Source organism: Syzygium oleosum, unplaced genomic scaffold, assembly GCF_021117445.2.
Source record: "Syzygium oleosum isolate NSW1041296 unplaced genomic scaffold, Sole_v2.1 Sole_v2.08, whole genome shotgun sequence".
In the NCBI taxonomy this organism is placed as follows: Eukaryota; Viridiplantae; Streptophyta; class Magnoliopsida; order Myrtales; family Myrtaceae; genus Syzygium; species Syzygium oleosum.
In genome coordinates, this window is record NW_026607492.1 from 1,646,020 (window position 1) to 1,670,506 (window position 24,487).

The 24,487-nt window shown below is 41.7% G+C and overlaps 4 protein-coding genes across 4 annotated transcripts; 2 read left to right on the forward strand and 2 right to left on the reverse strand.

Annotated features, from left to right (window-relative positions):
• The first annotated feature begins 226 nt into the window (after positions 1–226).
• LOC115672639 (probable carboxylesterase 11) lies at positions 227–4,748 on the forward strand. The gene is made up of 2 exons (XM_030594507.2): positions 227–1,543; positions 3,865–4,748. Exons 1-2 carry the CDS (start codon positions 585–587, stop codon positions 4,400–4,402), a joined length of 1,497 nt encoding a protein of 498 aa, XP_030450367.1. The 5' UTR covers positions 227–584; the 3' UTR covers positions 4,403–4,748.
• A 477-nt stretch (positions 4,749–5,225) lies between these two features.
• Positions 5,226–10,686, reverse strand: LOC115672847 (glycosyltransferase family 92 protein RCOM_0530710). The gene is made up of 8 exons (XM_056313969.1): positions 10,400–10,686; positions 8,323–9,837; positions 7,340–7,619; positions 7,151–7,233; positions 6,905–7,041; positions 6,732–6,781; positions 6,530–6,604; positions 5,226–5,781 (listed from the first exon to the last, which is right to left on the reverse strand). Exons 1-8 carry the CDS (start codon positions 10,545–10,547, stop codon positions 5,382–5,384), a joined length of 2,688 nt encoding a protein of 895 aa, XP_056169944.1. The 5' UTR covers positions 10,548–10,686; the 3' UTR covers positions 5,226–5,381.
• Positions 10,687–16,088: 5,402 nt separating this feature from the next.
• On the forward strand, positions 16,089–17,261 carry LOC115665261 (myb-related protein 315-like). The gene is made up of 3 exons (XM_056313871.1): positions 16,089–16,221; positions 16,303–16,425; positions 16,582–17,261. The coding sequence occupies exons 1-3, from the start codon at positions 16,089–16,091 to the stop codon at positions 17,169–17,171; spliced, it is 846 nt and encodes a 281-aa protein (XP_056169846.1). The 3' UTR covers positions 17,172–17,261.
• Positions 17,262–19,956: 2,695 nt separating this feature from the next.
• LOC130138777 (glycosyltransferase family 92 protein RCOM_0530710-like) lies at positions 19,957–21,250 on the reverse strand. Its single transcript, XM_056313872.1, has 3 exons — positions 20,975–21,250; positions 20,272–20,382; positions 19,957–20,192 (listed from the first exon to the last, which is right to left on the reverse strand). Exons 1-3 carry the CDS (start codon positions 21,183–21,185, stop codon positions 19,957–19,959), a joined length of 558 nt encoding a protein of 185 aa, XP_056169847.1. The 5' UTR covers positions 21,186–21,250.
• Positions 21,251–24,487: the final 3,237 nt, after the last annotated feature.

Sequence of the window (24,487 nt, forward strand, 5' to 3'; positions counted from 1 at the left end):
AATTTACCGTAGCTGTAAAAAGAGACGGAAATTACGGAAAAACCCATCACCAGATCCTTGCCTTCTCATCACCATCCGTATCTGGCACAGATTGGAATCCCACAATAGCCCCAACAATTATAAATTAATTCAACAATAAAATAAAGAGAAAAAAGGCGTGAATTCGAAAAAGCCTGAAATAAAAAAAGAAAAACGAAAAAGGAAACCCAGCTTCAAGTTTCATCCGCTTTCATGTCATGCCATCATGTGATGAGGGTTACCCATCATCACCCTCACCACCATTTCCATCATCTTCCTCGTCTCCAATCTCTCTCCATCCCTCGCATCTGCATCTCCCTCTCTGATTTCTCAGATTCATTCGATCGGGCCTGCAAATCGCGGGGAACCCCAACCTGGGTGCGCTTCTTCTTCCCCCCGCGGCTTCGAATCCGCATCAAAATGTGATCTTTGATCGTTCTTGAGCATACCCACCAATCGATCGCGCCTCTGCAATCCTCTTTCCCGGCGAAAAATTCATTCGGTTTTGGGGGAGAGATCGAACGGGGTAGAGGGAGAGAGAGAGAGAGATTGGAAGGAGGTGGGAGATGCCGAGTGTGACTGTGAAGCTCTACAGCGTCTTCTTCAAGCTGCTCCTGAAGCACCGGCTGCAGAACCGGATTCAGTCCCGGCCCGACGATTCCGACCCGTTCGGCGTCACCTCCCGCCCCGAGGAGTCCGTCGCCGCCGTTAACCCCTCCTTCGCCGACGGCGTCGCCACCAAGGACATCCACATCGACCCCTTCACCTCCCTCTCCGTCCGCATCTTCCTCCCCGAGTCCGCCCTCTCCCCGCCCGAGCCCGTCCCCAAGTCCCAGCCCACCCGGCCCAGGGCTCGGATCCCGCCCCCCAAGGGCGCCGATCCCAACGGCAATTCGCAGGGTAATCAGCCTCGTCGCCGCCACAGCCACGGCACCCCGACCGCGGCGGCGAGGGATGATCCCGGGAAGCCCGCCGGTTTCGAGGAGGGCTCGCGGTTGAGCCTCGGGCGGCGCAACAGCTTCGGATCCTCCGCGACGCACCCGCGCAATGCCAAGCAGAACGGTAATCATTTTACCGGGTTCGGTAACGAGGCGGAGAGCTTGAATTTGAGATCGTCTGATGGCGGTGGTTTGCCGTACAGAGGGTATGCGCCCTTGATTGGCAATGCGAGGAAATTGCCAGTGATGTTGCAGTTTCATGGTGGAGGTTGGGTGAGCGGCTCGAATGATTCGGTGGTGAATGATGTCTTCTGTCGGAGGATGGCGAAGTTGTGTGATGTGATTGTTGTCGCGGTCGGGTATCGGCTTGCGCCAGAAAATAAGTACCCGGCTGCATTCGAGGATGGGATGAAGGTATTGAATTGGTTGGCAAAGCAGGCTAATTTGGCAGAATGTAGTAAATCTATGGGTAGTTCACGAGGAGTTACCACCGAGTCTAAGAAATCTGACCTTCACAGGCATATTGTTGATACTTTTGGGGCACAGATGGTTGAGCCCTGGTTGGCAGCTCATGGAGATCCCTCCAGGTCACGTTTTTTATCCTGTTCCTTTTTTCAGTTTGTGAATTTGAGTCTGTGTATCAATTATCTAGACAGCATGATACACTGTTTATCTATCTTGAGGGTAATATGGTACTGCTTCTTTTGCATATATATAGGGATCTGATTTGATGCATTCCAGGGGCTTTATTTTTAAGTAACTGGTGAATGCAAAGAAAAAAGAATGTAAAAGTTTGGTGATGTAGTGAAGAAGTAGGATGCAGATGATATTGAAGAAAGAAAGCCAGTACCATAATACCGTCGCTATGCCAAAACCATATATATCCTTTTTCCCTTGAGGAACTTTGTAGACTTGATATTGTGACTATGACTCACTTTTGGAATGAACTAACTTTAAAAAATTGACTCCAGCTTCTTACCTGGAGTGATTCCTAGTTATTACGGTGAACATGGAATATTGTAGATCGGGGAAGGACATTATTTTCCACTAAAATCCGAAGACTCCATTTTCTGTAGTCGAAGTGTTTATTGCAATAGGGCTTACTAGCTTTCTATTCACTACCTCTGTGCAAGGACGGACAAGAAACTTATATCTGGCTCCAATTTGCTTGATTTAGAGGAAATTTCCCATTTATATTGTGAATTTCAATTGCAAGTCATTTTGCATAGAGCTGCTGTTTTAGATAGTTGAATAGATTTATAGATGTACAAAGACATTTTGATGGTTGTTGATTGGCGAGGTGGCAACTGCAACTAAAAGCCCCATGAGCCTCTCCTTAATCAAAGCGTCATTCTTAAGCTAGTGAATTGCAAAGGTGAATTTAATTGCTAGTTGGAAAGTTGATATCGGTGCGTTCTTCTCTGAATCTGCAAGATTGGCCTTTAGTGTCCGTTGCACTACTAGGAGGTTTACTTACCTTTTCCCCCTTCTTTTTGCTTGAAGTTTGCAAGCTTGGAGCAGCTATAAAAAGTTCTCTTACCTGATTTATGGGCTGAACTCCCATGTTCTGATATCCTTGGGCAGATTTCTGAATTCCTGTGTGTCTTCATGAATCTTTGGATGTTTAATATCTCAAGATCTGCTTTACTGGTGTTAAGGCCGAACTTGCATGGGAGTTTAACTCCCGCTACAGTGGTTGGGTTCTGCAGCAAAACCTTTCTTTCTCCTTCTCTGCAACACTACTTTCTAGGTTAATGATGTCTTTGATGCATCTCTTAGAATTTGGATCTGTTGGAGATGCCAGTTAGCATATGTTTCATGGAGTATGATCCTAGAAATGTTGGATATAGATGAGGTCTTCTTTGATTTTATAATGTTAAATCTTGATAAACTATCTTAGTTTGTTAATAGAGTCATGAGATGCATTTGAAGATATATGGAGGTTTGAAGTAGTTTTTCCCCTTTTGGCGCTTCTCATTTTTCACACAGCATGGCATAGGGGCGTACATGAATGTTGCTAATAGAACCTTGCACTATTGGTAACTTGGTCTTACTACACCAGGCTGAAGCATCCACTTGTAGGCACACAAATAATGCAGCATGTATTTGCTGCTTCACTTTGTATTTTAAGAGAATAAGATTCCTATCGTAGTTTTGCTGATTTTTAATTCTTATAATCCCTCATTATATTCGCGATGACAATATTTGTAGTGGAATGCTTCGAAATGTCCAACTCGCAGAATGGATTGGCAGTTGGCACCCTTCAATGTCATTAAAATGGAATTTCTTGCTCATCGTATCAAGTACATACACCTTAGCTTTTGCTAACTTAACAAAAACTTCTAGTATGAATTCAGCCATGCTGTGTTGTGTACAGTTATGTCTATATTTGAAGTTAAGCAGAATAAGACATGATTGGGTCCACTTGAGTTTTTCCCTTTCGCATGGCTTGCTATATGGTCACACAGATGTTTTTTTTCATTTTTTTATGTCGTCTTTGATTTCCCTCACCCCAGTGGATTACGATGATCCAATCTTTCTTCCTCTTTTTTCTCATGTTGAATTAAAGCATTTGCAACAACAAATGTTGCATTTTACGAGGATGTTGTCCTATTTTTATGAGATGTGGCTTTTGCCTGTGGATGGCTTATGATATCTTTCGATGAAATGTAGATGACCAATTGTAACACTTATAGGCCGTTGAATTGCAAAATCTATAGCTGTAGTTAAAATTCAGAGATGGTGGCTTTTACATATTTATGATTCGGACATTTTTATGAGGAGTACATTTTTTATAATATTTGTTATAGATTGACCCTCCTTGCAAGTGAGGCGAACCCTCCTTTGGAGCATGTTTTGGTTTGCGCATCAAGAACTCTAAATCTTTTTTTCCATGTCATTGCAACAGATGTGTTCTCCTGGGCGTGAGTTGTGGTGCAAACATTGCGGACTATGTGGCACGGAAAGCTGTCGAGGCAGGCAGACTATTGGATCCTGTTAAGGTTGTCGCTCAGGTTCTCTTGTATCCATTTTTCATGGGAAGTGTGCCTACGCATTCTGAGATAAAGCTAGCAAATTCGTATTTCTACGACAAAGATACGTGCCTACTTGCCTGGAAACTCTTCTTACCCGAAGAAGAGTTCAGCCTGGACCATCCTGCTGCAAACCCACTCATCTCTGGCCGAGGGCCACCCTTAAAGCTCATGCCTCCAACACTCACAGTGGTGGCAGAACACGACTGGATGAGAGATAGAGCCATTGCTTACTCAGAGGAACTCCGTAAGGTGAACGTTGATGCTCCTGTTTATGACTATAAGGATGCGGTTCATGAATTCGCGACGCTTGATATGCTTATCAAGGCCCCCCAGGCTCAGGCTTGTGCAGAAGACATTGCTATCTGGGTCAAGAAGTACATCTCATTCAGGGGACACGAGTTTTCATACTAGGCAGGAGATACCAACTGGAATGACTTGGAACTGGAGGTTCCACTCTTGGCAGTATTGCTTGGGATGGCTGAAATAGCGAGTCCTTCTTGCTGCCACTACCTCTGAATTTTGACACAGCAGTCAGGATGACGGCTCATCGATTTTAATACTCAAGCCATATCGGGTTTATTTGTGAGAAATATGTAACGAGAGATTAGGATAGATTTGGGCGTGAGATGCATTTGCTCCTGATATAGCTTATATGCCTGATCAGAACATTGTCTTCGGCATCTTTTTTTTCTTCCTGTGAATTAAGATGAACAATGCTTCAATGAATTCAGTTGGTACAATTAAGTACCCTCTACAATTCCTTTCCATCAACTCTCTATCTGCTGGTATTTCAACCTGACAGATTCATCTCTACTTGTCAAGGACTAAGGTGAAATCTGAGTTCGATCCACTGTCAAATGCAAGATGCTCAAAATGTTTGATATAAAATTGTTGCCACATCTGTTAGGCATATAGACCCTGTTCATACAATAGTGTTTTCTTGTTAACCTATCTGATGTCGGGCCGCACTTACCTTGGCAAAAGGACATTCAGCCACTTTATTGTTCCACTTGGTCATGAAACATCATTTTACCTAGGAACCGTGAAGTTGGTTGGCGGTGGCACTTCATAGCACCATTTCAGGGGTAAGTCTTTCCTGCTAAACCTGTCCTACACACTACCACTCTTCTCTCGCATTTGGTTTTGCTTAGTGGTCCTCGCTGGTTAAGTTGTGATTTAAACAATGAGATGCTAGAGGTTGGTCAATCCGAAAAAAAATTTCCGGTCTCTTGAATGAGAAAGAATCAGAACTACTTTCGATTTAGTCAGTGAAGAATTAATGATCTTACGCTCCCTTATGACAAAAAGATCCTTGCCATAAACCTCGTGACAAAAATAGAAGGAATATACCAAGCCTACAACGAAATCTTGAACCATAAAAAAGCCAGCACTAGATGTGTTGGCTTCTAATCCTAAGGTTGATGGCTCTGGAAGCCATGGCTCTTAAGTTTGCTCTGGCCGAGGATAGTGAAGTTCCGGAACTCTCATTAATTCCCCGGAAAGCCTCCATGAACTCTTCTCTCTGCAACCTCAGAGCAAATGCAGCATCCTCATCCTGGCTCGGCAATCCTCTTCTCCTCCCTGCATTCGCGTCTCTGCTCGATGCAACTGATGATCGAAGACTCCTGCGCGAATGGTTGTAACTCTCTCTTCTTTCCGGTTTCTGAGATTCACGTTCTCGAGTTTCTGCTCCCCCGGATTTGGTGGCCTTCCTCGTTTCAATCTCCTTCGGGAACAGAAGCTGTATTGTGTTCCACAGGACTGTGTTCACAGTGCAGGATCTTCCATTGCTGCAAAATCCAGAAACAATGTGTAAGAGTGACAAACTGTCCGAATCCATAGGTGAGCACCATCAGCCACTCTTTGGGGTTTAAGTTGGGTGATTTTAGTTTCAATTCATTCCCGACGAGCAAAACGAAAAGCAGGTCGGCATTTATATTATCATATTGATAAAATCTAGTCAAATAGTCTCTCTAGAGATTAGGGGTTAGCGGTTCTAGGTTCTATACAGATTTTATCTAGAACTTGGAACCTACCCGTTGGAACAGGTTCCTTATGTTTTGGAATCCGGAACCTGGTTCTAAGGTCTACTTAGGTTCTACCTATATTATTAATTGAACGATTGCAGTGAATCATCACCTTTAATGACCACTACTTGCTTCTACAATCCACTAATCACAATTTGTATTTAGACACACGAAGAATATAAAACATTAACAAAGTAAAAGTTCCGGTCATAAAATGGAAGCTCAGACTAATGATTTCAGATTATGCACTTATTATCAGACGCCATGAAATATTGCAGGATCGCGCGAAGACATAGACCAAGAAAAATACAAAAAACTTGTTACAGGTTCCAGATTCTAGGTAGTACCTACCCGTTGAAACAGGTTCCCCAATTTTTGGAACCTGGAACCTACCTTACTATGCGTACCTTGGAACCCGAGAACCGGACCCGTGGAAATTTATCCGGTTCCAAGTTGCAGGTTCTACCCAGGACCCATGCTCACACCCCTACTGTAGATGTGGTTTCATTACCTGATTATCTGCCTGCACTTTGGGCATCGCTTCCCGCATTTGTCCGCAGCAGATTGAAGACATTTCTTGCAAAAACTACAGTAAAATATGAAGCATTCACTTAGCAGCTGTTCATCCACCAAATGAAAATAATTAAGCTGAAGATACAAGCATTGTGAGCAAGCATTCTAAGCGAGTGGTTGAAGGCTACTGCTTTGTTTACCTGTGACCACAAGACGTCGTACTGGGTTCAAAGCAAACTTCCAGACAGATCTGCAAAATCAAGAACCACCTACTTAACACAAACAATTTCAGAATTCCCAACTTGCACAATTAAGCAAAAGAGAAACTTGATTTCCACAGAAAACATGAGAACGAAAGAATCAGGTTACTTACTGCACATGAAAGTTCTTCCCTGAGTCGGTCCAAGCACGGAATGGCCAGACTCGGGTCACAGGATCCCGGCTCGGGTATTTCGCCTTTCTCTTCGTCTTTTGCGGCTTCTTTCACTAGGGTCTTATTGTCCTTCCTCTCTGTCAATAAGGTTGATTCAAAAAATAATGTTTCATGAGGTTCAAATGAAAATGGAAAATTTCAGTCTTTCCAATCAATCAATATGAGAAATATGACACGATATGATACCGGTAGCTTTAGTTTCTTCATCATCCAGATTAAGAATGGTCGCGGGCAATGGAGCAGGACTCTTCCTCTGATCCCTTCGTTTCCTGAAACATAAAGATCAGCATCCCAGGATCTGTCTGTTTGGATCGATCGAACAAGAAAGAGAATTAAAAAAGCCAAAAGAAAGGAAAAGAAGTCGTCGTCCAATACCTTCTCGAATTCGAAGGGGGAGTCTTGAAATTCAGATCCGATCGCTTCTTCTGCTTGAACTCGCGAACCGGCGTGTCGTCCACGATGAGGCTCGCGATCACGAGTGTCTCCTCATCCCAACCTGCCATGGCGGCCGCCGACTTGAGCCTCGGGCTGAACAAGGTCTCCTCCTTCGAGCCATCTCGCCCCCTATCTGGATGCGCCCGCGAGTTCTTCGGGTCCTTGGGGCTTTGCTTTGGCACCTCCATCGCCATTTCTTGCGAGGGTTCCCTACTTTGTGAGAAAGAATTCGCTTCAAGATCGAGCAGCAAGAGGGCGAAATGGAGATGGGGAGGCGATCTTGCGTTCTGATTATTTGGTCGCAGGGCGATCTCTCTGCCGGACTCCAACGGTCGGATGTCACATTTAAAAAATGGTTTCCTCCAACGGCTATAATTGTGGGGATGGTATACAATATTTACAACTGTAAATGCGGGGGGGAGATATTAGAGAAACTTTTCGCCGAAACAAAAGTTATAGTTATATCTTAGCTATAGAAAAAATTATAAAACTAAAAAAAATTTTATTTCCAAAAATTTAAAATATCCGACATTTCATAAATAGCTGATTGCAATATGTAAACACTAGTCGTGCCAACCAAAAATCGAGTGAATGGTCATAATACGAATTTTTTAATATGTTTTAGGACCAAATATGAAATTCTTAGTAACTATGTAAAATCACATGTATAATTGAACCACATGTATAACTGAAGGCAAGCGCCTGCCTACACAAGATGGTATTAACAACCTCTGTCACTGAATTTTTTATTGCTCATTATCTACAAATCTAAATCACAGAACCAACTCTAACGAGTACTTTACACAACGTCAAGGAGCAAAAACACACCGTGGCACCAAAATCCACCAAAAATTGAGAAAGATAGAACCCAAAAGAAAACCACCAAAATTCAGTGTCTCCGCCCCGCCCCGCTCATCCCACTTCCTCCTGCCACGGCAACAGCCGCGTCCGCGGGTCGGCAAACACCTGCAGCACCCGATCCCTGAGGCCCGTGTCCTCGACTTCGCAGAACCGGCTCGGCCAGTCCGGGGGCTCCACGGCCTTGGTCCCGAGGCCCGGGGCTCGGTCCTTGGACCCCACGTTCTGCTCCGAGTTCCAGTCCGCGACGTACGTGGCCACCCGCCGGTAGAACTTCTCCTTGAACACTTCCCAGACTTGGTACTTGTAGTGGTTGATCACCATCACCCCGCGGTCCATGTTCGCGAAGGTGAACCCGCTCCTCAGGTGGAAATGGTGCACCACGTTGATGAGCGTGGAGTTCAGCGCCTCGGGCCTGACTATGCTCTTGTGCCGCTCCGGGGCCGCCATCCTGCAGGTGTACCCCGCCGTGACCCCTTGCCTCGGCACGTGCTTGAGCCCCGATGGACCGAAGCTGTGGCACGAGACCCTCAGTTCGGCCACGTTACTGGGCCTCGACTCGTTCCTCAGGATGTCGTCCAGGAACAGACCTGTGGGCAGGTGAAAGAACTCGTCCACGTCGATGAACCCGACCCACTCGCACGCGTCCCGTGCCCGCATCGCGCAATGGGCGAACCCGGCTTCCTGCGTCTTGATCCACGGCCACACGTGCCTCGAGATGTTGTAATTGGCGTAGGCAAGGGACTCGATCACGTCGTCTGTGTCGTCCTCGCTGTTATTGTCGTAGATGAACCAGCGCTGCACTCCAATCCGGGCATGGTAAACGACCCATTCCCTGATGAACCGGGCCTGGTTCCTCACCATCGTGCAAATGCACATGTTGTGGAGCTTCCTGGCCGGCGGCTTGAGCGCAGCCCGATGGCCCGGCCGGGCTATGGAGCGCAACGTCCGCCCGCCCTTTACCCTGATCGAGACCTTGACGGAGGCGTCGTTCCTCTCCGGACTACTCAAGACACTCATGGGAGTTTTACACCGCACAATCTCCTGCGCGATCGACTCGACATCGGATCGCAACAGGAACCTCGGCTTCCTGAAATCCCAGCCGTAGACACACTCGAACCTCGACGCGTTGGAGACCCTCTCGGGCCGGAGATTGAGGCCCTTCACGAAAACGATCGTGGTGTTATCACGGTCGATCACGGCCTCATACACCAGTGAGTCCCACCTATGGCTCGGCCCGGGCGGGACGTGTTCATCGGACTCGAATGCGAGAGACACCAAGGACCCGTTCTCGGCAAGCGGGCACCGCACGATCTGCTCGCCGGAATCATCGCTGTCCACGCCAGCCGGCGGCTGCTTGAGCCGCAGCTTTGCCGAGTCTGAGGCCGCCACGTAGACGCAGTGAATGTCCTCCCTCGTAAATAAGCGAGACGACGGAGGGTACTTGAGGAAAATCACCGCCTGGTCGGGGAATATGACCGTTTCCCTTATCGAAACCGACGGAGCGGGTTCCGAGTCGCCGGAGACGGCTCTCATCGCCGGAATCCGCCATGAGGGGACTACCACCGGTTGAAAAGTTTCTGCACAAGCATCAACTTACGAAATCAACAGATAAACTTTTAATTGAAAAAATATTTTTATAATAAAAGCGCCGTGAGAATCGATTACGCAACAGAAAATCGCGCAACGCCTCAATTTGCAGGGGAGTTCTTGTTGCGCAAAATCCGCCGCCCAAGAACGGGGAAACGGAAACAGCAAGTTTGGTTTTTCAGCTCGTTATCATCTTTAGTCGACGATCATAAGAAAGGAAGAACGAAACTCTCTCTGCTTTTGCGTTCTGGAGGCAATTCGAACCATCGATTCAAGAAGCAGAACGAAAAAGAAACCGAGACTTGCTAGAATTTGACCAACGAATTCATGCACGAAAACAGAGTATGGAATTCATTCAAGCACAAGAAATGCCACGCCAAATGAAATTACGACTGGCGAAATCGATCAACAATCAGAGCTCGTAACGCAAGTTCTTAAATTTTTTGCCCCCACGTAGATGGTGAGCGTCGATTCTGGTGGGGGGGGGGGAGGAGGAACGACGAACATTAAGGAACGACGAAATGAAAAACAGAGAGAGAGAGAGTGGGTAACCTCCGAAGGAGAGGCGAAGGGTGGAGAAGGTGAAGACGGTGAAGAGAACGCAAGAGAGGACAGCGAAGACGGTGCACCAGAAGAACCTGCTCCACGAGACGTCGCCGCCGCCGCCGCCGCCCCCTCTCCGACGGTCCCTCGCCGCCATGGAAACCGCTTCTGCCGCCTCCGCTCACGAGCGCACCAAGAAGACCTCCCCGTCTCCGTTCTCATTCATGAAAGCGCCTTTAAAAAAATCCCACCTATCTTCTTCTTCTTCCTTCCTCCTCTTCCTCCACTTCTTCTTGTCACCCCCCTTTTTTTTCGTCTAACTTCCCACTCGAGAACTTCCACGAAAATCTTGGCTTCCGAGGGGAGAGAAAATCGGGACTCGAGATCGAGGGAGTGGGCAGGACGAGGAGAGGAGAGAAGGGGGGGGAAGGATCTGGTGTCTCCACCGTTCATGTCGGTTTACATGCGGTCGTTAACTCGTCATCATGGGTGGGGTGGTCGCTTTCGTTGCGTCTGCAGCGACGGGGACCCGTCCCCCCCCCCAATGGCGTCGCGCCACCGGAGCGCCGGCTGATGGGGACAGCATCGTCAATTTCCACACGAGCTCATTTCGCGAATTTAGCGTACGCAAATCAACATCCGTATGGGATCGTGTATGGTTATGATAGTTTTGGTGCTAAAGCCTATGCAATACATTTCTCTCGTTTTCCACTAGGTTTTTTGGTGTCTCCCACCCACTCTGTAGTCGTGACTCGACCGTTCCAGATCGAGAGACTATTTCGGGGGTCATTATACTTTTATAGAAAGTGTCGAGATGCGTGAAAACATTGAAAAGTCTGTTTTTATAGGACGGCCGAAAGGTTGATGCGGGACTTTACGGAGGAGCGAGCGAGGGAGTTAGCACCGGACCTTGCTACCATGAAGAGGCCGTTCGAGGAACAACAAAATAAGACGATGAATTACATAGCAAGACACATTTCTGATCTGATCACGTCGATGGTCGTCAATGCGATCAAGGATGTCATCTTCAAGGTCAGGACATTCAATCAGTCTATATCGATCCGACCGAACACGGCGGCTTCCGGGTATGTTCTCTCCAACTCTTAATCAATTGAACGGCAAAAATAATTTAAGCAAAGTAAAGTGATCCCACCACTGGTAAAGATTTTACAAAGGCCTGAAAGTCCTATCTACCTTGAATTTAGGGGGTAGGAAAGGTGTCAACTGGCGAATACTAATCAAGTGGCTGAACTCGTATTACAACAATTAGGTGTCGACATAGGAATGGTCAGGCCAGTATATTGGTTAACACTATACCTTATCCAAGAAAATTCAAAACTTCTGACTTTACTGTTTTCACTGGCGAAGATGATCAATCGACGTAAAGCACATTGGTTGATTTATCATCCAATGTGGAGATGTGGGAAGAAATGAATTCCTATAATTTAGGTTGTTCTCTTTGTCTTTATCAAAAACCGCTTTTACTTGATATATGAATTTATTTTTTAATTCAATCCATACTTGGACTGAGATGGAAAGACAATTTTATTCTGAATTTTATAGAACGATACCTGAAGTACCGATTGCTGATTTGCCATAATTTATCGATATGATAATGAATCAATCGATCAATTTGTTGCTCGATTCAAGAGGGTTAGGAATAGACAGATTAATTCACTCTCAGAGAAGAATTCACAAATTTGACTTTCAGTGGATTAAATCTCAATCTTAGAGAAAAGTTCAAAGGCCAAAATTTTGCCAATTTATTCAAATTAGCAACGAGAGTGTATAAGTGTGAGCAATTACTTAAGGACAGAGATAGAGGGCTATGACTTTTGTGGAAGAATATGAGCCGTATGATGAAACTCTTGATTATCTAACTAAAAAGATTGAATGATCGACGAATCATTTAGTTATTTTAAATGGGGCATTTGTTTGCACCAAAAAATGACCAATTTTTGTTTATCATCGACATGTGATAGACTTAGTCGATAAGAGGAGAGTTTGGTCATTTATGAATAGAATTATTGAGGAATCGACAAAAAGTAGAGTCGACAATGTCGGATGCAACCGTCGAAGAAGCAAGCGTCAACGTAGTGGAATAAAATAACCATCAAGATTATGGAGTTGAAGAAATCGTCAAGGTAGTGGAGTGAATGTAACTGTTCACTAACCGTTTGTAACCTTGATTTGTAACATATATTGATAATCGTCGATTGTAAGCTTTAAATAGCCACATTGTACTCTTCGGAGGCCCTCCGCGCATGAACAAACATATTATCTTTCAAATCCTGCATGGTAGTTATACTTTCCAAACTCGCATCGTTAATTAAATTCGGGCCTGTTTCCAAATTCGAGTCGTTAATTAAATTTCAGTGTGTATCTTTACTGTATATCTTGGGTATTTGTTGTCGTTGGCATTGCATCTTGCGTTCTCATGTTTTTGTCGGCGATTAAATCCCGGCATAATTTTGTTCATTTAATTCTGTTTGAAGTAATTACATTATCAAGTTTTGTCGTCAATTAAATTATAGCACAATTTGGGTACTTAGTGAAGTTATTGATTCACTTTTTTACTTGTGATGTTTCCTATTTCGAATCGCAACAAAACATCTCCTATAATAAAATCGAAGAACGAATTTCTGTGAAAAATATTTGTTGCGGAGTCAAATTTTGGCGAAACACAAGTACATAGAAGATTAATTACCGCAAATTAGGCAGCAGAAAATGGAAAATTTTTTCGACATACAAAGTGTTGTAAAGCGTAAAATTGAAATATTTTTCCTCCAATAGTTAAGAGCGATCACCACACTTTGCCACTAATTAACACAAATTAAAAAGAATATATATTTAAAGAGTATGCATGCGGTACAAAAATTTAACTATGCAAATCAATTATTTTATTTTCTCATCAATAAAATGTAAGATCATTATAATATGTCGAACGCATAGTATGTTTCATTTAAATATGAATTGCTTAAAGTCGTCACTAGGTTCGAAACAAGGAAAGGAAAAAAAGTCGTCACTAGGAAAATTCAACGGAGGTGGAAAAAATTTGATTTTAAATCTAAATCGATCATCTCATCGAAGACGTCATATCTCCACGAGGGTGGAACCCACGGAAGCGTGCTTTTCTCCGAATTCACGAAAACAATAATTTAAAAAATTGAACGAGAAATCTCGATCTAGTTATCACTAATGAAGGGGTCAATTTCAATAGAAACAGCTGGCACCTGATAATATGTGCATGTTTGGCCGTGGGAGATCAAACTCATTAGTCGCGTTCGTTCATCATTGGAGCACTTTCGGTTGCGCTACATCTTTTTTAAGGGGTTACGGTAAAATTGAAAGGTGCACTCATTTCGTAAAAAATAAATAATTAAAAAAATTTCTTAATAATGATCGCTTCTATCGTTTACAAAAATGAATGAATAAAAATTATTTTTATCGTTCACGAAAATATTTAAATATAAATTATTATCGATAATGACAATATTTTGCATTGATTAATTATTCCAAATGATACAAGTGATTTAGGAAAAAAATTTTCCAAACCATTTATTTTCCGCGAAACAAAAAAATCCTTATTTATCTAATTATTAGCTAACTCACACGTACATACAGGCACATATATATATACACACACAAATACGTAGTTGTGGCAAAGAATGAGCATAATTTCATAATATGTTTTGGATTATTTTAGAAAAAGAAAAAAATTGTTTAAGACCGAGAAAAGATTATTTAAGTTCACGATCTTGAGATAACATCCTTGGTATGCTTATCCTTTTAGATCAACACTTTATCCGTTATTTGTAATTAGTTGTTATTATCGTTCTTTTTACTTGATATGAATATTATTTGAATTTTTCAATATAAATTTGAGAATGGAAAATTACTTCGATTACGACCCGTGATGATTAGTGGAGATACCGAGAGAGTTGGGATTTTTATATTACTTTAATCACTATATTTACGGAAATAAAAAGCTCACTTTCAAATAACTATTTCGAATCTTTAAACATACTCTCTCTCACTATTAAAACATACTTTTAGTTCCTTTCTCTTTATATGCACCTAAGTGTGTTAATCTGCTAGTGATTAGCAAGCTTTTATCAAGAGAGCTGCTTATCTTCTTCAAGATGGATACATGTCACCTTATATATCTACACCAAATTTATTCCAATAATCTTTAAAAAAAAATAAAGATTGCATTATTTCCCAGAGTTTTATCGACGTCAATATGGTGCGGTTGGCCGCGTTTTCTTTTCCATTGATGAACACTGAAATCATCCCTTCTTTGCCAAATGATCTCTGAACTTTGGTTCAATGTGTAATATGGTCCTTGAATTTTTAATTTATTCAATGTGGTGCTTGAATTTTAACTCAATGTGCAATGTGGTCCTTGAACTTTGAATTTGTTCAATATGGTCACTGAACTTTTGATAAATATTTAATGTAGTCCCTGAACTATATGAAAATGTTCAATATAGTCCTTCAAAAGTTCAGGGACTACATTAAACCTGTATCAAAAGTTCAGGGGCCACATTACACATTAGGCTAAAGTTCATGGACCACATTGAATAAATTAAAAGTTTAAGGATCATATTGTACATTGGGCCAAAGTTCATGAGCTATTTGAGTCATTTTCCCTTGCCTTTTTTTATTCAGCCGCCTCTCTCGCACTTTCCACGAAAAGGGGAGAGACAAAAGAAAAAAAAAAGAAAAGCAAACCATCAAAGTCGAGTCAATGTATGATTTTCCCTAGACACATTTTTTATTCTCATAATGTTATTCTAAATGGAGTTTAGGACTGCCGAATTTCGTCAACAATGAAGCTACTTCTTTCTTTTTTCTTTATTCATCTTTCCTCCTTTCTTTATTCCGCTTTGACTTAATTGGAAGTTGTTTTCGGGTTCTTCTGTTCATGAACTTGTCGGGCCGAGAAAGAACCTGGGACGCTGGGTGTTGCCAGTTTCTCGATTCTGGAAGGCCAAGAAGAGGTGCCAACTGAGGCAGCAGCATTCATCTCCCCGCTCGTTTCACACTCATTCAAAGACAATTTGATGGCGCGTCGAGTTTGTCATTTAGTTTCCAAAGCCAAATGTCTTTCATCTGCCGTGGTTGCGAATGGTAAGGATCGCGATTGTCCTGATACAAATCTGCTTCATCCGCTCAGCCGAGATCGCGATGCATCGCTATCGTCGTCATCGTGCTTTGTTAAACTTACAGTCTACTATATGACAGAGTTTTTGGCCTTCGTTGGCGGTTTGTTCGAACTAAATCGACGATACCAGGAAGCACTCGAGATCATTTCAGGTCCCCATATGTCTCTTGTCATGTCCTTGCGTTGAACATGACGTGGGGTTCCATTCTCTAACCAGTAGTCATCATCTGTGTTCAAGTTTCAATAACTTAATTCCACATTGTCAATGGTTGGTGTTGAACCAAAACGCGGTGCCCAAATGGTCATCAATAATTTTGGGGTCATTGCCGTTTCTTTAATATGCTTTGACATTCAATCATCTTTCACCCCCCAGTTAGGAACATCCTAGTTTTTTAATGCCGTGGTGATCTGTCAGAATCTTTGGAAGACTATAAACGATTTCGCAAGCTCTGGCTTGATCTTTCGAACTCAGCTTGCTCGCGAACTTTCTTTTCTCGTTTGTGCAGTGCTTGAAGCATCGGACCCCGAAGAATGGGAAGGCAACCCTGTTGCGACAAGTACGGGCTGATGCGCGGTCCGTGGACAATCGAGGAAGACCATAAGCTCGTGAGCTTCATCATGAATAATGGCATCCATTGCTGGAAGACGGTTCCCAAACTCGCAGGTTAATTTAGTCTCTCCCCAATTTTTGTGAGAATCAGATCATCAAATAGACACTGATCGGATGGTGTGACGAGTTTTACAGGTTTGCTGAGATGTGGCAAAAGTTGCAGATTGAGGTGGATTAATTACTTGAGGCCTGATGTTAAGAGAGGCGGTTTCACTGAGGTGGAGGAAGATCAAATCATTCAACTTCATTCGCGTCTCGGTAACAGGTCACGAACATACGTCCTTCGAATTATGCTAGATATACAAAGAAAAATTCGTGATTTGAAATGAGTCCCTTTTTTAAATATGCACTGCACCTACCGTTGCATTGTCCAGCGAGCAAGTTCTCGTATTGTTGTTATCAAGTCCTGAAAAGGATTGGAACTTCCATTTTGCGGTTGCAGATGGTCCAAGATTGCTTCACATTTTCCGGGTCGCACCGACAATGAGATCAAGAACCATTGGAACACCAGAATCAAGAAGAAGCTGAAGCTCCTTGGGCTAGACCCAATGACCCACCAGCCAATTCAAGAAGATCAAAACAATGCACAAGAGATCGCAAGCGAGACGGACATGGACCTGAATCCAATTACAGAAGAAAGCTTGTACAGTGATGATAAACCCACAGCATTAGAGGCTGATCAAGACAAGCTGGAGGCTTTTCTAATGGAGGATGAGATCGGACTAACGATGTTCAAAGAAACTGCCGGCCTGCTGGAGAATTTCGAGTTGTTGTGCGGAAGCTTAAGTGAAGATCAGGAAGGGTCAAGGAGGAATCACCAAGGAATGAACACACCTGTTTCTCAGAGTTCATCAGCTTCTGTGGAAGATTATCATCCGCTTCAGCAACACCAGCAAAATCAGCAGCAACAATGGGTTGATAGTGTGGAGTCTGTAATGTCATGGGATGGGCTTGATTACTTAGAACAAGAGCTTTTCTTCTTGGAAAATGGAGAGTTTCTATGAACATACACAACACTTTGTTCTTTCTGTTATGTGAACTTGGTAATCACTCAAATAATTTTATCATGTCGTCGAAGATAGAGGGCCACATGAAAACTTTACACAAAATGTGTCTTTCGTAGAAAACTATGAGCCATATGACGAATTTGACCAAGATAAAATTCAGCAAGAAAAAACAAATTTGCCTATGACAAGGGTACGTAAATCATTTGATTCTTTTAGAAGGGGAATTTGTTTGCACAAAAAAATGACAAACTTTTTATTATTATCGACATGTGATACAATTAGTCGGTGAGAGCAGAGTTTGATCATTTATGAATAGAATTATCGATAACTTGAACAATTGACAACTGATGAATTGATAGAAGTGGAGTCGACAATCTCGGATGCAACCGTCGAAGAAGCAAACATCAACGTAGTGGAATAAAGCAACCATCTAGATGGTGGAGAAAAAAAACCGTCAAGGTAGTAGAGTCAATATAACCATTCAGTAACTGTTTGTAATCTTCCTTTGTATCATCCGTCGATAACCGTATGCTTTAAATAGCCACGTCATACTCTTGGAGGCTCCTCCCGCACAAACAAACAAACAAACATGCTATCTTTCACTTCTTGCACTGTAGTTATAGTTTCCAGACTCGCGTCATCGATTAAATTCCGACGTGTTTCTTAACTGTAGTCCACATTCACATCATCAATTAAATTCGGCATGTATTTTTTATGTATATTCTAGGTACCTTGTCGTATTTTGACATTGCATCTTTACGTTTTCAGGTTTGTCGTCGATTAAATATCGGCATAGTTTGTGTCCGTTTGAAGTGATTACATTCTCATGTTTTGTCGTAAATTAAATTGCAGCACAATTTGTGTACGTTTACTTCCATTTGAAGTGAAGTTATCGATTCTCTTGTCCACTCGCCACAGAACCTGTCCCCTCTAATAAAATTGAAGAATGACTTTCGATGAAAAATATTTTATTGCGCAATCAAATTCCGGCAAAATACAAGTAGGTGTGAGCATGGTTCTAACCCCATAACCTAAAAAGCTGGAACTTTTTGACTTCAAACTCGCATTGCTCAAGAAGTCAACTAAATTTTAAGAACCTGAAGTCGACATGTGGACAAACGATCGTAGTATGCTTAGGTGGATCATCCCTCTGTACCTCAATGACTGCTGAGTGAGTGGAGGTGGGATCATAGTTGAAATTTCAAATTGTTTTCTTCCGATTTCCTGCCAATTTGTTTTATATGCTCGATAGTTTGCCTATTTTTGTTTTTGATATATGTGAACCGAGCTAGACGTTAGTTGCAATGTTTATTAAAAGTTGTTCTTCTGGCTCAGAAAGAATGCTTGCATCATAATGGTGGAATGAGGGGTGTGTTATTATATGTCACATGCTTTCTCTAGGGCGTGATTGGGCAAAAGCAGCCTTGAAATTTCAATGACTTTCCAGTATGATAAACAATAGGATGACATAAGCTGACTCAAACAAGTGTCATTTGATAGGAAAATAATCAAAACTGTTATTTTTGTTGTCTCGAGTTCTTAAAGACCCTAATGCTTCCGAGGATGTTCTCAAGCTTTGTGCTAAAGCTTTGAAGAAGCTTGGGACAATCTTTCAAGTGAGTGTCATTTGCTTCAGGAAAAATTGTGCACTTGATTACAAGAAGACGTTTTCAGTCTTGATATATGGTTAAATTTGTCCCTTATTTCTCAGGGTGCTAAGTCTGCTTACAATAGAGAGAACAGCTTGCGACATGAGGATGGCGTCATAGCAGACAAAGCTTCAAAATCATAATGTTCTTTTTACCTAGCATCTTTGTTGTGTGTATTTATTTAATTTTTCTTGTAGTGGACATTCTTTAAGCCATCTGGTCATTGCATTTGTTTTCCAAGCATCGCCTTATGACGTGAAGAATGTCCACTACAAGAGAGAAGTTAAATAAATACACACAACAAAGATTCTAGATAAGAAGAACATTATGAATTTGAAACTTTGTCTGCTTTGATGTCACCCTCGTATCACAGGTTGTTCTCTCTACTCTAAGCAGACTTAGCACCTTGAGAAGTAAGGGACAAATTTAACCATATATCGAGACTGAAAACGTCTTCTTGTAATCAAGTGCACAATTTTTCTTGAAGTAAATGACACTCACTTGAAAGATTGTCCCAAGCTTCTTCAATGCTTTAGCACGAAACTTGAGTACATCCCCGGAAGCATTAGGGTCATTAAGAACCCGAGACAACAAAAATAACAGTTTAGATTATTTTCCTATCAAATGATACTTGTTTGAGTCAGTTTATGTCATTCTATTGTTTATCATATTGGAAAGGCATTGAAATTTCAAGGCAGCTTTTGCCCAATCATGCCCTAGCGAAAGCATGTGACATGTAATAACACACCCCTCATTCCACCACGATGCAAGGACTCTTTCTGAGTCAGAAGCCACAACTTTTAATAAACATTGCAACTCACGTCTAGCTCGGTTAATAAATATCATAAACAAAAATAGGCAAACTATCGAGCGTATAAAACAAATTGGCAGGAAATCGGAAGAAAATAATTTGAAATACTACTACTCGACTTTAGGTTCTTAAAATTTACTTGACTTCTTGAGCAATGCAAGTTTGAAGTCAAAAAGTTTCAGCTTTTCACATATCGTCAGTAATGATTAGCTGGCCACGAAAGTCATTCGAACTATCGATTCAAGAAACGGAACGAAGTAGAAACTGCGACTCGCTAGAATTTGACCCACGAATTCATACCCGAAAACAGAGCATCACTAGGTTACCACGAATTCATACCCGAAGTAGAAACGACCGTGGTGTTATCACGGTCAATCACGGCCTCATACACCAGCGAGCCCCACCGATGACTCGGCCTTGGTGGGACCTGTTCGTCGGACTCGAAGGCGAGAGACATCAAGGACCCGTTCTCAGCAAGCGGGCACCGCACGATCTGCTCGCGGGAATCATCGCTGTCCACGACAGCTGGCGGTTGCTTGAGCCACAGCTTGGCCGAGTCTGAGGCCGCCACGTAGATGCAGTGAATGTCCTCCCTCGTAAATAAGCGAGACGATGGAGGGTACTTGAGGAAAATCACCGCCTGGTACCGTTTCCCTTATCGAAACCAACGGAGCGGGCTCCGAGCCGCTGGAGACGGCTCTCATCGCCGGATTCCGCCACGAGGGGACTACCACCGGTTGAAAAGTTTCTGCACAAGCATCAACTTACGAAATCAACAGATAAACTTTTAATTTAAAAAATATATTTATAATAAAAACGCCGTGAGAATCGATTCCGAGGAACTTTTCAAATTAAAAAGATTATCCGCAACAGAAAATCGCGCAACGCCCTCAACTTGCAGGAGGAGTTCTTGTTGCGCAAAATCCGCCGCCCAAGAACAGGGGAAACGGAAACAGCAAGTTTGGTTTTTGAGCTCGTTATCATCTTCAGTCGGCGATCACAAGATAGGAAGGACGAAACTCTCTCTGCTTTTACGTTCTGGAGGCAATTCGAACCATCGATTCAAGAAGCAGAACGAAGTAGAAACTGAGAATTGCTATAATTTGACCCACGAATTCATGCACGAAAACAGAGCATCACACGGAATTCATTCAAGCACAAGAAATCCCACGCCAAATGAAATGACGACTGGCGAAATCGATCAACAATCAGAGCTCGTAATACAAGTTCTTAAATTTTTTTGCCCCCACGTCGATGGTGATCGTCGATTCTGGGGGGAAGTGATGAACATTAAGGAGCGACGAAATGAAAAACAGAGAGAGAGAGAGAGAGTGGGTAACCTCCGAAGGAGAGGCGAAGGGTGGAGAAGGTGAAGACAGTGAAGAGAACGCAAGAAAGGACGGCGAAGATGGTGCACCAGAAGAACCTGCTCCACGAGACGTCGCCGCCGCCCCTGCCGCCTGTCCGACGGTCCCTCGCCGCCATGGAAACCGCTTCTGCTGCCTCCCGCTCACGAGCACACCCGAAAGGACCCCCCGTCTCCGTTCTCATTCATGAAAGTACCATTAAAAATCCCACCTTTCTCCTTCTTCCTTCTCCCTCTTCTCAAATTGGCAACGAGAGTGTATAAGTGTGAGCAATTACTTAAGGATAGAGACAGAGGACTATGACTTTTGTGGAAGAATATGAGCCATACGGTGAATCTGACGAAGATAAAATTTGGCAAGAAAAAATCAAATTTGTTGACGACAATGGGACAGATAATAACTCTTGATTATTTAATTTAAAAGATCGAACGATCGATGAATCATTTAGTTATTTTAAAGGGGGTATTTGTTTGCACCAAAAAATGATCAATTTCTCTTTTATTATCGATTATGTGATAGATTTAGTCGATAACAGCAGAATTTGGATATTTATGAATCGAATTATCGACAGCCCGAAGGAATCGACAAAAAGTGGAGTTGACAATGTCGAATGCAACCGTCGAAGAAGCAATCGTCAACGTAGTGGAATAAAGTAACCATCAAGATTGTAGAGTCGAAGAAATCGTTAAGGTAGTAGAGTCAACATAACCATTCGGTAACCATTTGTAACCTCCATTATTGTAGGCTTTAAAATAGCCACATTGTACTCTCCGGAGACCCCCGTGCACAAACAAAAAAATATGTTATCTTTCAATTTCTGCATGGTAGTTATACTTTCTAGACTCGTGTTATCAATTAAATTCCGATGTGTTTTCAAATTCGCGTCGTTAATTAAATTCTGACGTGTATTTTTGATGTATGTCCTAGGTCTTTATTGTCGTCGATTAAATTCTGGCATAATTTGTATTCGTTTAATTCCATTTGAAGTAATTACACTCTCAAGTTTTGTCGTTGATTAAATTATAGCACAGTTTGGGTATGTAGTGAAGTTATTGATTCACTTGTCTACTTGTGATATTTCCCATCTGGAATCGCTACAAAACATCTCCTATAATAAAATTGAAAAACGACTTTATGTGAAAGATATTTTGTCGCGGAGTCAAATTTTGGCAAAACACAAATACGTAGAAGATCAGTTATCGCAAATTAGGTAGCAAAAATTTGAATAAATTTTCAACATACAAAGTGTTGTAAAGCGTAACATCGAAAAAATTTTCCTCCAATAGTTAAGAGTGATCGCCCCACTTTGCCAGTAATTAGCAAAAATTAAAACGAGAATATCTATAGAGTATGCATGCGGTACAAACATTTGACTATGCGAATCAATTATTTTATTTTCTCATCAATAAAATATAAGATCATTGTAATATGTCGAACACATGGATGTTTCATTTAAACGTGAATTGCTTAAAGTCTTCACTAGGCTCGAAACAAAAGAAAAAAAGTCGTCACTAGGAAAATTCAACAGAGGTGGAGAAATTTGATTTTAAATCCAAATCGATCATCTCATCGATGACGTCGTATCTCCACGAGGGTGGGACCCACAGAAGCGTTCTTTTCTCCAAATTCACGAAAATAATAATTAAAAAAATCGAACGAGGAGGAATCTCGATTTAATTATCACTAATGAAGGGGTCAATTTCTATGGAAACAGCTATATGTGCTTTTTGGGCCGTGGGACATCGAACTCATTAGTCGCATTCGTTCATCATTGGAGCACTTTCGATTGAGCTACAACATTCTTAACGGGTTATGATTAAACTTAAGGTACATTTATTTCGTGAAAATTCTTAACAATGATCGCTTTTACAATTTACGAAAATGAATGAATTGAAATTTTTTTTATCGTTCACGAAAATATTTAGATTTAAATTGTTATCGATAATGAAAACATTTTGCGTTGACTAATCACTCCAAACGGTACAAGTGATCATTTTAAAGAATATTTATTTTAAATAATTTATTTTCAGCGAAACAAACGGATCCTTATTTATCCAAGTGTACACACACACAAACACACAATCGTGGCAAATAATGAAAATAATTTCATAATATGTTTTGGATTATTTTAGAAAACGAAACTAAATTGTTTAAGACTGAGAAAAAATTATTTAAGTTCATGATCTTGAGATAACATCCTTGGTATGCTAATCCTCTTAAATCAACGCTTTATCTATCATTTGTAACGCGTTATTATGATCCTTTTTTTTGTTGCATACTTGATATGAACGTTACTGGAAATTTTCAATAAAAGTTTGAGGATGGAAAATTACTTCGATTACGACCCGTGATGATTAGCAGAGATACCGAGAGAGTTACCCATCGTCTTTAAGATGGGATTTTTATGTTACCTTAATTACTGTATTTAGCGGAAATAAAAATTCACTTCCAGATAACTATTTCGAATCTTGAAACATTTTCTCTCTCTCTCTCTCTCACAATTAGAACGTACCTTTGGTTCCTTTCTCTTTATATGCACCTAAGCATGTCAATCCGCTAGTGATTAACAAGATTATATCAAGAGAGCTGCTTATAAGATGGATAAGTGTCACCTTATATATCTACACCAAATTTATTCCAATAATATTTTTTTTTAAATTAAAGATTGCATTATTTCCCATTCAATATGGTGCGGTTGGCCATGTTTGCTTTTCCATTGATGAACACTGAAATCATCCCTCTGTTGCCTTTTGGAATAATAATACAAACAGTCCCTGAACTTTGGTCAAATGTGTAATATGGTCTATGAATTTTTAATTTGTACAATGTGATCCTTTAACTTTAGCTTAATGTGCAATGTTGTCCTTGAACTTTTGGTACATATTCAATATATTCTCTGAACTATATGCAAATGCTTAATATAATCCTTCAAAAGTTTATGAACGATATTGAACAAATTAAAAGTTCAGGGACCACATTGCATATTAGATTAAAGTTCAGGGACCATATTTAACAAATTAAAAGTTTAATGACTACATTGTATATTGGGTCAAAATTCAGTAACTATTTGAGTCATTTTCCCTTGTCTTTTTTTATTCGGCCGACACTCGTACTTTCCACGAAAAAGGGAAGAGACAAAAGAAATAAAAAAATAAAAGTAAAACAGCAACCTCGAGTCAATGTATGATTTGCCCTAGACCCGTTTTTATTCTCATAATGTTATTCTAAATGGGGTTTAGGTTTGCCGAACTTCGTCAACATTGAAGCTACTCTTTTTTCTTTATTTATCTACCTCCTTTCTTTATTCCGCTTTTGACTTAATTGAAGTTGTTTTTGGGTTCCTCTGTTCATGAATATTTTCTTTGGTCAGACTTCTGTTCATGAACTTGTCGGGCCAAGAAAGAACCTGGGACGCTGGGTGTTGCCTGTTTCTCGATTCTGGTAGGCGAAGAAGAGGTGCCAACTGAGGCAGCAGCCTTCATCTCC

Bases quoted from the DNA above. Each gene is read 5' to 3' on its own strand.
- LOC115672639 (XM_030594507.2), top strand. From the start codon at position 585: ATGCCGAGTGTGACTGTGAAGCTCTACAGCGTCTTCTTCAAGCTGCTC. The intron at 1,544-3,864 runs GTCACGTTTTTT...TCATTGCAACAG, and splicing joins GCTCATGGAGATCCCTCCAG to ATGTGTTCTCCTGGGCGTGA.
- LOC115672847 (XM_056313969.1), bottom strand. From the start codon at position 10,547: ATGGCGGCGAGGGACCGTCGGAGAGGGGGCGGCGGCGGCGGCGGCGAC. The intron at 9,838-10,399 runs GTTACCCACTCT...ATGCTTGTGCAG, and splicing joins CCTTCGCCTCTCCTTCGGAG to AAACTTTTCAACCGGTGGTA. The intron at 7,042-7,150 runs GTATCATATCGT...CCTTATTGACAG, and splicing joins TGAAGAAACTAAAGCTACCG to AGAGGAAGGACAATAAGACC.
- LOC115665261 (XM_056313871.1), top strand. From the start codon at position 16,089: ATGGGAAGGCAACCCTGTTGCGACAAGTACGGGCTGATGCGCGGTCCG. The intron at 16,222-16,302 runs GTTAATTTAGTC...CGAGTTTTACAG, and splicing joins GACGGTTCCCAAACTCGCAG to GTTTGCTGAGATGTGGCAAA. The intron at 16,426-16,581 runs GTAACAGGTCAC...AGTCCTGAAAAG, and splicing joins TCAACTTCATTCGCGTCTCG to GATTGGAACTTCCATTTTGC.
- LOC130138777 (XM_056313872.1), bottom strand. From the start codon at position 21,185: ATGAGAACGGAGACGGGGGGTCCTTTCGGGTGTGCTCGTGAGCGGGAG. The intron at 20,383-20,974 runs GTTACCCACTCT...ATGCTTGTGCAG, and splicing joins CCTTCGCCTCTCCTTCGGAG to AAACTTTTCAACCGGTGGTA. The intron at 20,193-20,271 runs GTGATTTTCCTC...TGGCGGCCTCAG, and splicing joins AAGGGAAACGGTACCAGGCG to ACTCGGCCAAGCTGTGGCTC.